At 54.3% G+C, this 16,157-nt stretch overlaps 1 protein-coding gene across 5 annotated transcripts in view; it reads left to right on the top strand.

Annotated features, from left to right (window-relative positions):
* Window positions 1-7,214: 7,214 nt before the first annotated feature.
* The window catches only part of LOC116958593 (acyl-CoA (8-3)-desaturase), a 36,206-nt gene continuing 27,263 nt past the window's right edge, over window positions 7,215-16,157 (top strand). For all 5 annotated transcript variants that reach the window (XR_012931161.1, XR_012931160.1, XR_012931159.1 and 2 more), the window contains exon 1: window positions 7,215-7,607. Coding sequence is in view for 1 of the 5 variants with exons in the window: in XM_076057201.1 (XP_075913316.1) it covers window positions 7,296-7,607 (312 nt within the window). In the remaining 4 variants the exon portion in view is untranslated. The remainder of the gene's footprint in view (window positions 7,608-16,157) is intronic.

The raw sequence follows: 16,157 nt of genomic DNA, 5'->3' as shown, positions 1-16,157 counted from the left end.
ACACAACATAGACACACAGACAGACACACAAGCAGAGAGGGACAACACAGAGACACACAGAGAGAAACACACAACATAGACGCACAGACAGACACACAAGCAGAGAGAGACAACACAGAGACACACAGAGAGAGACACACAACATAGACACACAGACAGACACACAAGCAGAGAGACACACAACATAGACACACAGACAGACACACAAGCAGAGAGAGACAACACAGAGACACACAGAGAGAGAGACACACAGCATAGACACACAGACAGACACACAAGCAGAGAGAGACAGCACAGAGACACAGAGAGAAAGACACACAACATAGACGCACAGACAGACACACAAGCAGAGAGAGACAACACAGAGACACACAGAGAGAGACACACAACATAGACACACAGACAGACACACAAGCAGAGAGAGACAACACAGAGACATACAGAGAGAGGCACACAACATAGACACACAGACAGACACACAAGCAGAGAGACACACAACATAGACACACAGACAGACACCCAAGCAGAGAGCGACAACACAGAGACACACAGAGAGAGAGACACACAACATAGACACACAGACAGCCACACAAACAGAGACAACACAGAGACACACAGAGAGAGACACACACAACATAGACACACAGACAGACACACAAGCAGAGATAGACTCACACAGAGACACACAGAGAGAGACACACACAACATAGACACACAGACACACACAAAAGCAGAGAGAGACACACAACATAGACACACAGAGAGACACACAACATAGACACACAGACACACACAAAAGCAGAGAGAGACGCACAACATAGACACACAGAGAGACACACAACATAGACCCACAGGCAGACACACAAGCAGAGAGAGACACACAACATAGACACACAGACAGACACACAAGCAGAGAGAGACTCACACAGAGCCACACAGAAACAGACACACAACATAGACACACAGACATACACACAAGCAGAGATACATCACAGAGACACACAACATTGACACACATACACACACAAGCAGAGAGAGACACACAACATAGACACACCGAGAGATACACACAACATAGACACACAGAGACCCAATGCCTCTGTGTTGAGGCCTTACATAGAGAGAGAGAGGTGGTGGGGCAGAGAGAGAGAGGTGGGTCTGTTTGAGCATGTCAATGAAAGGCCCAACAAGACTGGTACATTATGAGACCTCCTTTGCCAGTAGCAAGATATAGTAATAGGTTTTACCCTTTTAACTGGCACAAAAACTGTCACCTTTATTCAAGGCATCGTGTTTGCAATAACCACAACACAAGCAGTCAAAATGCAAACAAAAGAGACAACTCTGATAATAATAATTGGCACTGTCCTTGAATTTGATTGGTCCACACCCGAGACGGCTTTTCTTAGAGCCCTTTAGTCTCCACTAGTGTTGGACCAGAAGACGCCAAAAGGCGTACAACTCAAAAACAGCGCACTATCAGAGTTTTGAGGGCTCGGGGTGAGCATTTACATTATGAGACCTCCTTTGCGGGTGTGAACCAATCAAATTCAAGGACAGTGCCAATATTATTATCAGAGTTGTCTTTTTTTGTTTGCATTTTGACTGCTTGTGTTGTGGTTATTGCAAACATGATGCCTTGAATAAAGGTGTCAGTTTTTGTGCCAGTTAAAAGGGTAAAACCTATTACTATATCTTGTTACTGGCAAAGGAGGTCTCATAATGTAAATGCTCACCCCGAGCTCTCAATACTCTGATAGTGCGCTGTTTTTGAGTTCTACGCCTTTTGGCGTCTTCTGGTCCAACACCAACGGAGACTAAAGAGCTCTAAGAAAAGCCGTCTCGGGTGTGGACCAATCAAATTCAAGGACAGTGCCAATTATTATTATTATCAGAGTTGTCTCTTTTGTTTGCATTTTGACTGCTTGTGTTGTGGTTATTGCAAGCATGATGCCTTGAATAAAGGTTTTTGTGCCAGTTAAAAGGGTAAAACCTATTACTAAGACTGGTACATTTTAGCGAGAGAAATCGGCAGTCTGAGAAAATAAAATGTAGCAATTTTTTTTTTGGGGGGGGGGGGAAATGTCATGCAATGCAACACAGAGAGTCGGCTAACGCATAGCCTGGTTGATTACCATCTCCAAAGCTTGCTAAATTAGAAGTTAAGTGTGAAATTTGACACTCCCCACTCCACCACCACGACCACCACGTGCAGCAGCATGAGCAGCAGCAGAGCCGCCACCACTATACCACGTGCAGCAGCAGCAGCATAGCCACCACCACCACGTGCAGCAGCAGCATAGCCACCACCACCATGTGCAGCAGCAACATAGCCACCACCACGTGCAGCATCAGCAGCATAACCATCACCACCACCACCACCACGTGCAGCAGCATAACCATCGCCATGAGCAGCAGCAGCATAGCCACCACGACCATCATGTGCAGCAGCATAGCCACCATCATGAACAGCAGCATAGCCACCACCACCACGTGCAGCAGCACCATAGCCACCACCACTGCCACAAGCAGCAGCAGCATAGCTACCACCACCGCCACGTGCAGTAGCAGCAGCAGCATAGCCACCACCACCATCACGTGCAGAAGCAGCAACATAGCCACCACCACCACCACCACGTGCAGCAGCAGCAGAATAGCTACCACCACCATAGCCGCCGCCACCACCACCGGCCGGCATAAACTTAGCATCTTAGGACTTAGAGGCCGTCCATAAATGACGTCACGCACCTCGGGAGGACGGGGGGGGGGTGGTCAGACATTCGTGATGACGTGTGACGAGGTGGGGGCAGGGGGCGGGGTTTGAGAAGTATGACGTCACATCAAAATGCGCAACTTTATAAATAAACACAGACAACGCGTTCTACTTAATTAAATAAAAATACTTTTTTAAATAAATGTTTTCTCCTACAACATCAGAGTTGCGGCACCACTTTAAATAACACCCTACACTACAATGACGATAGTTTAAAACGATTTTCAAGCATTTTTAATTTTATATTTTTTGGGGGGGGGGACGGGGGGGGCAGAGCTTTGTGACGTCATATTTGAGGGTGGATGGGGTCTGACTTTTTGTGACGCTGTGACGACGACGAGGAGGGAGGGAGGGAGGAGGAGGAGGTGTAAAAAAAAATCGTCCAAAATCGCGTGACGTCATATATGGACGGCCCCCTTTAGGACCTCATACGAAACCAGACGCTGAGGCAAGTGAGCCTGCCGTGCCCATTGGTGGCCGCGGCGGATTCGCGGAGTCACCCGCGGGGGCCAGTTCAAGGCCGTAACCCAGAACGCGCGAGCTATCTCAACCGCAGCTTTGTTAATCTTCCATCGTGGGCGGGATGAGGCTGGGTGGGTTGGGGTGGGGTGGGTTGGGGTGGTGACATCCAGACAACCGTGCGGCCTCAACGGAAAGTTTGACGATAAAAAAAAAATCTCCTGAACTCGAGTAACAGCGCTAGACCTTGAACCCCCGTTCACATCCGTCGAGGAGGTGGTGGTGGTGTTGGTGGTGGTGTTGGTGATGATGATGGCTGCTCAAACGCCAGCCCAGCTTTGACACGCGGTTGTGATTGGCGTTCGAAGGTGGCGTGATTGGCAATGGAAGGTGGAGTGATTGGTAATCGAAGGTGGCGTGATTGGTGATGGAAGGTGGCGTGTGTGGTGATGGATGGTGGCGTGATTGGTCATCGAAGGTGGCGTGAGTGGCAATCGAAGGTGGCGTGAGTGGTGATGGAAGGTGGAGTGATTGATAATGGAAGGTGGCGTGATTGGTCATCGAAGGTGGCGTGAGTGGCAATCGAAGGTGGCGTGATTGGTGATGGAAGGTGGCATGAGTGGTGATGGATGGTGGAGTGATTGATAATGGAAGGTGGCGTGATTGGTCATCGAAGGTGGCGTGAGTGGCAATCGAAGGTGGCGCGATTGGTGATGGATGGTGGAGTGAGTGGTAATCGAAGGTGGCGCGATTGGTAATCGAAGGTGGAGTGATTGATAATGGAAGGTGAAGTGATTGGTAATCGAAGGTGGCTTGATTGGTAATTGAAGGTGGCTTGATTGGTAATCGAACGTGCCGTGAGTGGCGATGGATGGTGGAGTGATTGATAATGGAAGGTGGCGTGATTGGTAATCGAAGGTGGCGTGATTGGTAATCGAAGGTGGCTTGATTGATAATCGAAGGTGGCGTGAGTGGTGATGGATGGTGGAGTGAGTGATGAGTGAGTGGGTGAGTGAGTGGGTGAGTGGGTGGGTGAGTGGGTGGGTGAGTATGACAGAGATAGTGCAAAGTGGTGTGTTCATGAGCGGAAGATAGGGGACATTATTACAATATTAAGATTGTGTTACATTATATCCACCCATGATGAGGACTCAATCTGTACGACACCACGATAACCACCATCACCACCACCACACTGCAAGTCACGGCAACTCACTCAGCCATCCACTCACCCACCCCACTCAGACACCCACTCATCCAGCCACCCAACAACAACCCGCCATTCGCCACTAAGTGGCGGTGACGTCACCACGGCGCTTGTGCCAGGCTATGTGCACGTTAAGGCCACGTGTAGTGTGGAACGCCCGCCGGCAGGAGGTCAAGGGGCCAGACCCAGGTGCCAATAGTCGACTGACTGAGATGACTGGCCGATGCACCACCTGTGCCCCCTACTGCGCCAACCTGCTGTGCTTTAGCCGCCCGGCGCTCCGCTCGTTGTTGTGTGCGTCGCTCCTCCGCCCTCCGTTGTTGCTGAAGGGTCACTGCATCCAAATGCCCAGTAGCAGCGGCGTAATTCACGAGCCTCCTGCACAGAGGCCGATCTTGACACCGCTGGTACCAGTCATCGGCAAGTCCATCTCTTCCCTAGACCGTGCCGCGCCTGTTTAGCCCCCTCTATACTGCCGAACAAAAGCCGTTTAGGTATGCGGTCGTTGGACCCAGCCAACGCAGCCTTGTATGCCAGAGGGACTCACCAATGGGACTTTGTCCAGATCTTTCGAGGATGTGTGAGCTTCTCATCCAGTATGCATCATAGGCAGGCCATCGTAAATGTTTCTAACTGGCGAAGATGTTCCAATCGGTTGGGTGCACGTTTTGCAAGCATAGAGAAGGAAGGGTTTGACCTTGGCCGAGAAGACCTGAAGCTTAAATTGGAGCGACAGAGCAGGTAGCTTCCACACAGCGTTACGCAACCGATGAGAAGATATTGCCACTCGACTGATTCACCCATTCACTCACTCACCCAATCACTCACCCACTCACCCACTCAATCACTCACCCACTCATTCACCCACTCACCCACTCACCTACTTACTCAATCACTCACCCACTCACCTCCTCACTCACCCACCCACCCACTCACCCACTCACTCACCCACTCACTCACTCACTCACCCACTCACTCACTCACTCACCCACTCACTCACCCACTCACCCAGTCACTCACCCACTCACCCACTCACTCACCCACTCACCCACTCACTCAACCACTCACCCACTCACTCACTCAACCACTCACACACTCACCCACTCACTCACCCATCACTGAACCACTCACTCACCCACTCACCTACTCACTCACTCACTCACTGAACCACTCACTGACCCACTCACCCACTCACTCACTCACTCACCCACTCACTCACCCACTCACTCACTTACTCAACCACTCACACACTCACCCACTCACCCACTCACTGACCCACTCATTGACCCACTCACCCACTCACCCACTCACTCATCCACTCACTCACTCAACCACTCAACCACTCACTCACTCACCCACTCATCTCCTCACTCATCCACTCACTGACCCACTCACTGACCCACTCACTCACCCACTCATCCACTCACTCACTCACTCACCCACTCACCCACTCACTCACCCACTCACTCACCCACTCACTCACTCACCCACTCACTCACCCACTCACCCATTCACGTACTCATTCACCCTCTCACTCACCCGCTCACCCATTCACCCACTCACCCACTCACTCACCCACTCACTCACCAACTCACCCACTTACCTACTCACTCACCCACTTACCTACTCACTCACCCACTCACCCACTCACTCACCCATTCACCCACTCATTCAGCCACTCACCCACCCTCTCACCCACTCACTCAATCACCCACTCACTCAATCACCCATGCATAAATGTGCGTGGACTAATCTCCCTCTGTTCCCCATGCAGCAATGGATATCTCTCTCTCAAGGCTCACGCGGAGATCGGTAGATCGTCTCGTGAGTAGTGTCTGTCTCGTTTCTTCTCTGCCTACGACGAAGGGTCGTTGCCCGAAACGTCTCTTACTGTGCGTGTTTGTGTATGTCAATCAATCATCTCGCAACCTGTCAATGACAACTCTGCCCATGGGAGGGCGGGGCCACTGAGTGAATGAAGGGGGCGGGGTCTTCGTTAATGAGGGGGGCGGGGTCGCAGCCAATGAGGGGGCGTGGCCTTAGTAACCAAGGGGGCGGAGTCTCAGCTAACGAGGGAGGCATGGCATTAGCCAATGAGGGAGCGTGGTCTTATTTAATGATGGGGGGGTGGTGTCTCGACTAACGAAGGAGGCGTGGCCTTCGTTAATTAGGGGGCGTGGTCTTAGTTAATGAATGGGGCGTGGCCTTAGTTAATGAGGGGGGTGGGGGGGGGCCTCAGTTCATAATAAAAATCTGCATTCAGACTGCAGGAGGAGGAACCCGAAGAGCTATGAAGCTCTTTGTCACAGATGCCCAGCAATTAATGAGGGGGTCGGTGACCTCAGTGGCTGAACTTCAACTCAGATATGAGGGGGGGCGGCAGGGAGAGGACTCAGCCAATTGATGGCGATGGTGGGGCGCGGGTGGGGGGGGGGCGTCTCAGCCAATGGACGGTGTCGGGGTGGGGTAGTAGGGCGGGGTGGGGGGGGCGTCTCAGCCAATGGACGGTGTCGGGGTGGGGTAGTAGGGCGGTGGGGGCGGCGTTTCAGCCAATGGACGGTGTCGGGGTGGGGTAGTAGGGCGGGGAGGGCGGGTGGGCGGCGTCTCGGCCAATGGACGGTGTCGGGGTGGGGTAGTAGGGCGGGGGGGGGGGCAGCGTCTCAGCCAATTAACGGTGTCGGGCTGGGGTAGTGTGGCGGAGGGGGGGGGGTGTTGCGTGGTTACCCCCCCCCACCTCCTCCGGGTGGGGTGACGTCACGCTATATAAGCGGCTGCAGTCACGCGGCGGCTGCCACACGCTGCTCGGCGTCTCGAGGAGCAGAGCTCCTCACCAATACCAGCACCACCACCAGCACCATGGGACGCGGTGAGGAGGGAGCGTCGGGGGCCACCCCCTGCACCGCATCGGTGATGGCGCCTTCTCGATCTCCGCCTCCACCACCACCATCGTCACCACCACCGTCGTCAGCATCGTCACCGTCATCATCGTCGTCGTCGGCGTCTCCCCGGCTGTGGACCTGGGACGAGGTGGCGCAGAGGAGCGGAGGTCGCCACGGCGAGCCTCGCTGGCTCGTGGTGGAGAGGCGCGTCTATGACGTCACCGCGTGGGGGGCCCGGCACCCGGGGGGGCCGCGAGTCCTGGCGCACTACGCCGGGGAGGACGCCACGGTAACGACGACGACGACGACGACTCCAGCACCTGCATCATCACCTGCATCATCACCTGCATCATCACCTGCATCACCTGCACCACTTGCACCATCGCCTGCACCATCACCTGCACCATCACATACACCAGCACCTGCACCATCACCTGCACCACCATCACCTGCATCATCACCTGCATCATCACCTACACCATCACCTGCACCATCACCTGCACCATCACCTGCACCATCACCTGCACCACCTACACCATCACCTGCACCATCTACACCATCACCTGCACCATCACCTGCACCACCTGCGTCACCTGCACCATCACCTTCACCATCACCTGCACCATCACCTGCACCACCTACACCATCACCTGCACCACCTGCGCCACCTACACCATCACCTGCACCATCACCTGCACCACCTACACCATCACCTGCACCATCACCTGCACCACCTACACCATCAACTACACCACCTGCACCACCTCCACCTGCACCTACACCACCTGCACCGCCTCCTCCTGCATCACCTGCACCACCTGCACCACCTCCACCTCCTGCACCATCACCTGCACCACCTCCTCCTACACACCAGTTTGTCTCGTGGTTGTTGTTGTTGTTATTTGACTTGCATCCCACTGGGATTTTTGCACACAGCGTTGGTGTACCACCGTACACCAATGTTTTTTTCCTGGATTTTCTGTTTGCACAGTCACATAGTCACTTGAAGATGTTTTCTTGTTCGTATGTTTGTTTTGTTACGGTTGCACCCGATTCAAGAGCCGAATGGCTCACGGCTCTACCAAATAAATGGAACTATGAACTATGAACCTACACCATCACCTACACCACCTACGTCACCTGCACCATCACCTGCACCATTTCTTACACCTACACCATCACCTACACCACCACTTACACCACCTACACCACTTACATCACCTACATCACCTCCACCTGCACCATCACCTACACCACCTACACCATCACCTACACCACCTACACCATCACCTACACCATCACCTACACCGCCTACACCACCTACACCATCACCTACACCACCTACACCATCATCTACACCACCTACACCCACCTCCTCCACCGTGTCCACCTCCTACACCTGCACCACCACCACCTCCACCCTGCCCTACACCGCCTACACCTGCTCCTCGTCCACCTCCACCACCACAACCTCCACCACGACCACCTCCACCACCACAACCACCTCCACCAACTACCACCACCTCCACAACCTACAACACCACCACCTTCACCTCATTCAGCACCACCTCCACCACAGCCTCTACCACCACCACCAGCACCACCATCTCTACGCCAGATCTCCATACATCTCGTGTATCTCTCTTCGGTCAATATATCATCTCTCTAGCGATCACCTCTTTCTCTCTCCCGTCTACCTCAGCTGATCGCTGCTCTTGTTTTTGTGCTGTTTGCTATTCCAGTTGTTTCTCTTTTGTCAGATCCGTGAGCCCAGGGCACTCGCAAATCTCGCGACCTGGCCTCTGGAGTCTCTGTGGGTCTCTATGGGTATCTGTGAGTCTATGGGTCTCTATGGGTCTATGTGAGTCTATGGGTCTCTGTGGGTATCTGTTAGTCTATGGGTCTCTATGGGTATCTGTTAGTCTATGGGTCTATGGGTATGGGTCTCTCTGGGTCTCTATGGATCTCTATGTGTCTTTATGTTTATCTACGTGTCTCTATAGATCTCTGAATCTATTGATCTCAATGGGTCTCTGTGAGTGTCTCTGGGTACTTCTGGCGAGTCTATGTGTCTCTGGTGAGTCTATGGGTCACTGGTGAGTCTATGAGTCTCTGGTGAGTCTATGGGTCTCTGGTGAGTCTATGGGTCTCTGATTCTATGGGTTTTTGTGAGTCTATGGGTCTCTGTGGGTATCTGTGAGTCGATGGGTCTCTGGGTTTCTCTCACCTCATGCTGAACCCTCTCTCCAATTCTCACCTGGGACACTCACCTCATGCTGAACTCTCTCTCCAGTTCTCACCTGGGCCACTCACTTCATGCTGACCCTCTCTCCAATTATCACCTGGGCCACTCACCTCATGCTGAACCCTCTCTCCAATTCTCACCTGGGACGCTCACCTCATCCTGAACTCTCTCTCCAATTATCACCTGGGACACTCGCCTCATGCTAAACCCTCTCTCCAATTCTCACCTGGGCCACTCACCTCATGCTGAACTCTCTCTCCAATTCTCACCTGGGCCACTCACCTCATCCTGAACTCTCCAATTCTCACCTGGGCCACTCACCTCATCCTGAACTCTCCAATTCTCACCTGGGACACTCACCTCATGCTGAACCCTCTCTCCAATTCTCACCTGGGACACTCACCTCATGCTGAACTCTCTCTCCAATTCTCACCTGGGCCACCCACCTCATGCTGAACTCTCTCTCGAATTATCACCTGGGACACTCACCTCATCCTGAACTATCTCTCCAATTCTCACCTGGGCCACCCACCTCATCCTGAACCCTCTCTCCAATTCTCACCTGGGCCACTCACCTCATCCTGAACTCTCCCTCCAATTCTCACCTGGGCCACTCACCTCATGCTGAACTCTCTCTCACTCGAAGGGCGGACTGAGGAGGAGGAGGAGTAGGGGGGTGTGGATTGACGTCAGGCAATAAGGGGGTGGATGGAGCGGTGGTGCACTGGTTAATGCTCTTCACCACGAACCCGGCAGAGATCCGAGTTCGATTCCCGCTCACGGCTAACACCAGTGTGATGATTAATCTGTACAGGTCCTGGGCCTTCCCTAGTTCGACTCAGCCTCAATTAAGTACCTGGTGCGGTGTATAATAAAGATCGCCAGACACATTTTCACACACACACACGTGTGCACACGTACGTGTACACACGTGTACGCACAACAACAACCGCCATTCGCCACTAAGTGGTGGTTACGTCACCACGGCGCTTGTAACAGGCTATGTGCACCTTGAGGCCACGTGAAGTGTCGAATGCCCACTGGCAGGAGGTCACCGGGCAGACCCAGGTGCCATGGGTCGACTGACTGAGATGACTGACCGATGCACCACCTGTGCCCCTACTGTGCCAACCTGCTGTGCTTTAGCCACCTGGCGCTCCGCTCATTGTTGTGAGCGTCGCTCTTCCGGCCTCCGTGGTTGCTGGAGGGCGACTGCCTCCAACTGTCCAGTAGCAGCGTCCTTCACGAGCCTCCACCACAGAGGCCGACCTTTACACCACTGGTACCAGTCATCGGCAAGTCCACTCCGTTCCACATATTCTCATACTACATCACTCCATCTCTTCTCCAGCCCGTGCCATGCCTGTTTACCACCCTCTATCTGGCCGAACAAAAGCTGTTGAGGCATGCAGTGACTGGGCATGCGGGCTATATGACCCAGCCAACGCCACCTTGCCTGCTGAAAGAGCTCACCGATGGGGCTTTGTCTGGATCTTTCAAGGATTTGTGAGCTCCTCGCACAATTCAGCCTGGTTAAACCCAGGATGGATGATTGTGATTGCGGGCCAATGTGGCAGATTCCACCTTCTCAGCAACCCGCGACCACCACCCAACCTCGCAGTGCCTCATGGCTCTCCGAACATCCGAGCAAATTTGCGGTAAGCCTCCTCATTCTCTGACGTGGGATGCTGTAGACGGTGAGAGTGGGCCTGTCGCTTTTTTCTCACCCAGCCTGAACACCTCTGCCAGCCAGGGTCTCTGGGGAGGTTTGGACTGTGCACCCAAACCAGTCATTGCGGCTGCATTAGACTCGGTCCTGAACCTCGCCCATTTCCCCTCGGCATTAGGAGGAGTGGGTAACGATGCCAGCCCAAGCTGCAAGCGATGATGAAATTCTCGCTGGCAACTTTCATCAGCTAGCTGAGACCAGGCCACTGTGGGTTTGAATGGAGTCCTGGGTGTACACCCACCACTGGAGTGGAAAAATGGCAGGCACATCTCTCAGATGCAAGCCGATGGTCAGAGGGCAGATCAGCTCCACGGTAGGTCCTGGTGTCAAGGACATAGGCCCGCATCCACTGTTCCACCAATACGTAGTCCAGCAGATGTTCCTGCTTGGACCCGGCATGCATCCATGATGTTCAGTCAATGCGCCGATGCCAGAACAGTGTGTTGGTAATTACAAGCCCATGGGCTGCACAAAAGTCTAGCAGCCTCCTACCGTTGTTATTGAGCTGATCTGGCCCATGCCTTTCAAGCACTCCAGACCAGGTGCCAGTATCATGACCAACTCGGGCATTAAAGTTACCCAACATGATGACTCTATCCCGAGGGGCCACTTTAGCCAGCACTGGTGACAGGAGGTCATAGAATGCATCTGTCTCATCGGCCTTGCCTGCATCCCTCCAGTGATGTTCATCTTCGGTGTGGGCATAAGTAACCACGACCACCACACCTCGCCTCCGGCTGATGGGAAGGCGAGCCCAAAGTAGCCTGGGGCTTACAGCTTCCCACACCTCACCGCCACGCTCCCACGCCCTCTTCATTCTTTTGTTCAAAAGTAGAGTCACTCCCTGTTGTTTGGCAGTCTCCTGCCCCGAGTAGAGGACTGTCCACCCCTCATGGTGGCAGGAGCCAGAGCCGGTCCACCGGACCTCCTGAATGCCGCATAGATCCAGGCGGTACCGGTCCAGCACCCGACAGAGGAGTGGCAGCCTCTCCTCCGCAGTGAGCGTTCAAACATTCCACGTGGTTTACCGCAGTGTCTTTTTGCTGTTCATGGAGGAATCCCGAGGATAAGGAATTATTCTCCTGGCTCTGCCAAATGGGGTTTGGCCAGGAGACGTAATAGACACCTGTCCTCTCGGGATCTCCGGCACAAGCTTAGCTGGATATGTTTTTCGTGGTTTTGTGGTAATTAATTGAAGGTGGAGGGGTTACGAGGCCCTCGCACCCATTCAGAGCCCCCTTTGGCTGCTGTGGTGGCTGCAAACGCCATGAGGGGAAAGGCCAATCGAAATTGGCCCTCCCGCCATGGCACTGCTCACCACAGCGTTACTGCATGGCAACAACGAGGAGGTCGGGGGTTGTTTTGCCGGGGTCACTTTCAGTGGAGTCACTTCCAGTGGGGTCACTGCCAGCCCAGTGGGGTCACTCCCAGTGGGGTCACTGCCAGCCCACTGGGGTCACTCCCAGTGGTGTCACTCTCAGTGGGGTCACTGCCAGCTCAGTGGGGTCACTCCCAGCTCAGTGGGGTCACTCCCAGTGGGGTCACTCCCAGCCCAGTGGGGTCACTCCCAGCCCAGTGGGGTCACTCCAAGCCCAGTGGGGTCACTACCAGCCCAGTGGGGTCACTCCCAGTGGGGTCACTCCCAGTGGGGTCACTACGAGCCCAGTGGGGTCACTCCCAGTGAGGTCACTCCCAGTGGGGTCACTCCCAGTGGGGTCACTCCCAGCCCAGTGGGGTCACTCCCAGCCCAGTGGGGTCACTCCCAGCCCAGTTGGGTCACTCCCAGCCCAGTGGGGTCACTCCCAGTGGGGTCACTCTCAGTGGGGTCACTACCAGCCCAGTGGGGTTACTCCCAGTGAGGTCACTCCCAGTGGGGTCACTCCCAGTGGGGTCACTCCCAGCCCAGTGGGGTCACTCCCAGCCCAGTTGGGTCACTCCCAGCCCAGTGGGGTCACTCCCAGTGGGGTCACTCCCAGCCCAGTGGGGTCACTCCCAGTGGGGTCACTCCCAGTGGGGTCACTCCCAGCTCAGTGGGGTCACTCCCAGTGGGGTCACTCCCAGTGGAGTCACTCTCAGCCCAGTGGGGTCACTCCCAGTGGGGTCACTACCAGCCCAGTGGGGTCACTCCCAGTGGGGTCACTCCCAGCCCAGTGGGGTCACTCCCAGCCCAGTGGGGTCACTCCCAGCCCAGTGGGGTCACTCCCAGCCCAGTGGGGTCACTCCCAGCTCAGTGGGGTCACTGGCAGCCCAGTGGGGTCACTCCCAGCTCAGTGGGGTCACTCCCAGTGGGGTCACTCCCAGCTCAGTGGGGTCACTCCCAGTGGGGTCACCACCAGCCCAGTGGGGTCACTCCCAGCCCAGTGGGGTCACTCCCACTGGGGTCACCACCAGCTCAGTGGGGTCACTCCCAGTGGGGTCACCACCAGCCCAGTGGGGTCACTCCCAGTGGGGTCACTCCCAGCCCAGTGGGGCCACTCATTCTCCTCTGCTGACTCCCCACCCACAATATCCGAAGATCCCTGACACCCTCACCCCCAACCGCGTCCACATCTGCCCACTCACTGTGAAGTCTCTGCAACGTGTTCAAGTCCAGGGTCAAGGCCTCCCTCCCTGCCCTAGACTCACCACACAGATAGAGACCCATCGACTCACAGATACCCACACACACCGATAGACTCGCACATACCCATAGACCCACACAGAGACCCATAGACTCACGTACCTATAGACTCACACACCTATAGACTCGCACACGACCCATAGACTCACAGACCCACAGACTTAACGACCCATAGATCCACACAGAGACCCATAGCCTCACACAGAGACCCATAGCCTCACACAGAGACCCATAGCCTCACACAGAGACCCATAGCCTCACACAGAGACCCATAGCCTCACACAGAGACCCATAGACTCACAGAGACCCATAGCCTCACACAGAGACCCCTAGACCCATAGATTCACACATCCATCGACGCACACAGACCCGTAGACTCACACAGACCCATAGACGCACAGAGACCCATACACCCACAGAGACCCGTAGACTCACACACAGACCCATAGACTCACACAGAGACCCACAGACTCACACAGAGACACACAGACTCACACAGAGACCATTAGACTCACACAGAGACCCACAGACTCACACAGAGACCCACAGACTCACACAGAGACCCTTAGACTCACACAGAGACCCTTAGACTCACACAGAGACCCTTAGACTCACACAGAGACCCTTAGACTCGCACAGACCCACAGACTCGCACAGAGACCCACAGACTCGCACAGAGACCCACAGACTCGCACAGAGACCCACAGACTCGCACAGAGACCCACAGACTCACACAGAGACCCACAGACTCGCACAGAGACCCTTAGACTCGCACAGAGACTTTAGACTCACACAGAGACCCTTAGACTCACACAGAGACCCGTAGACTCACACAGAGACCCGTAGACTCACACAGAGACCCAAAGACTCACACAGAGACCCACAGACTCACACAGAGACCCATAGACTCACACAGAGACCCTTAGACTCACACAGAAACCCTTAGACTCACACAGAGACCCATAGACTCAAACAGCGACCCTTAAACTCACACATAGACCCACAGACTCACACAGAGACCCTTAGACTCGTATAGAGACCCTTAGACTCACACAGCGACCCTTAGACTCACACAGAGAACCTTAGACTCACACAGAGACCCTTAGACTCACACAGAGACCCTTAGACTCACACAGAGACCCACAGACTCACACAGACCCACAGACTCGTACAGAGACCCTTAGACTCACACAGAGACACATAGACTCGCACAGAGACCCACAGACTCGCACAGAGACCCACAGACTCACACAGAGACCCATAGACTCACACACAGACCCATAGACTCACACAGAGACCCTTAGACTCGCACAGAGACCCATAGACTCACAGAGACCCTTAGACTCACACAGAGACCCTTAGACTCGCACAGAGACTCACAGACTCACACAGAGACCCATAGACTCACACAGAGACCCACAGACTCACACAGAGACCATTAGACTCACAGAGAGACCCGTAGACTCACACAGAGACGCACATACTCACACAGAGACCCGTAGACTCACACAGAGACCCAAAGACTCACACAGAGACCCACAGACTCACACAGAGACCCTTAGACTCGCACAGAGACCCACAGACTCACACAGAGACCCATAGACTCACACAGAGACCCACAGACTCACACAGCGACCCTTAGACTCACACAGAGAACCTTAGACTCACACAGAGACCCTTAGACTCACACAGAGACCCTTAGACTCACACAGAGACCCACAGACTCACACAGACCCACAGACTCGTACAGAGACCCTTAGACTCACACAGAGACACATAGACTCGCACAGAGACCCACAGACTCGCACAGAAACCCACAGACTCACACAGAGACCCATAGACTCACACACAGACCCATAGACTCACACAGAGACCCTTAGACTCGCACAGAGACCCATGGACTCACAGAGACACATAGACTCACACAGAAACCCGTAGACTCACAGAGACCCTTAGACTCACACAGAGACCCTTAGACTCACACAGAGTCCCACAGAGACCCACAGACTCACACAGAGACCCGTAGCCTCACACAGAGACCCTTAGACTCACACAGAGACCCTTAGACTCACACAGAGACCCATAGACTCACAGAGACCCTTAGACTCACACAGAGACCCTTAGACTCGCACAGAGACAGACTCACACAGAGACCCATAGACTCACACAGAGACCCACAGACTCACACAGAGACCATTAGACTCACAGAGAGACCCGTAGACTCACACAGAGACGCACATACTCA

This window comes from Petromyzon marinus, chromosome 80 (genome assembly GCF_048934315.1).
Source record: "Petromyzon marinus isolate PM22_M1 ecotype Great Lakes invasive population chromosome 80, UKy_Petmar_22M1.pri1.0, whole genome shotgun sequence".
Lineage (NCBI taxonomy): Eukaryota > Metazoa > Chordata > Hyperoartia > Petromyzontiformes > Petromyzontidae > Petromyzon > Petromyzon marinus.
Note: the sequence above shows the minus strand (reverse complement) of the source record. Positions and strands in the feature narration are given on the sequence as shown.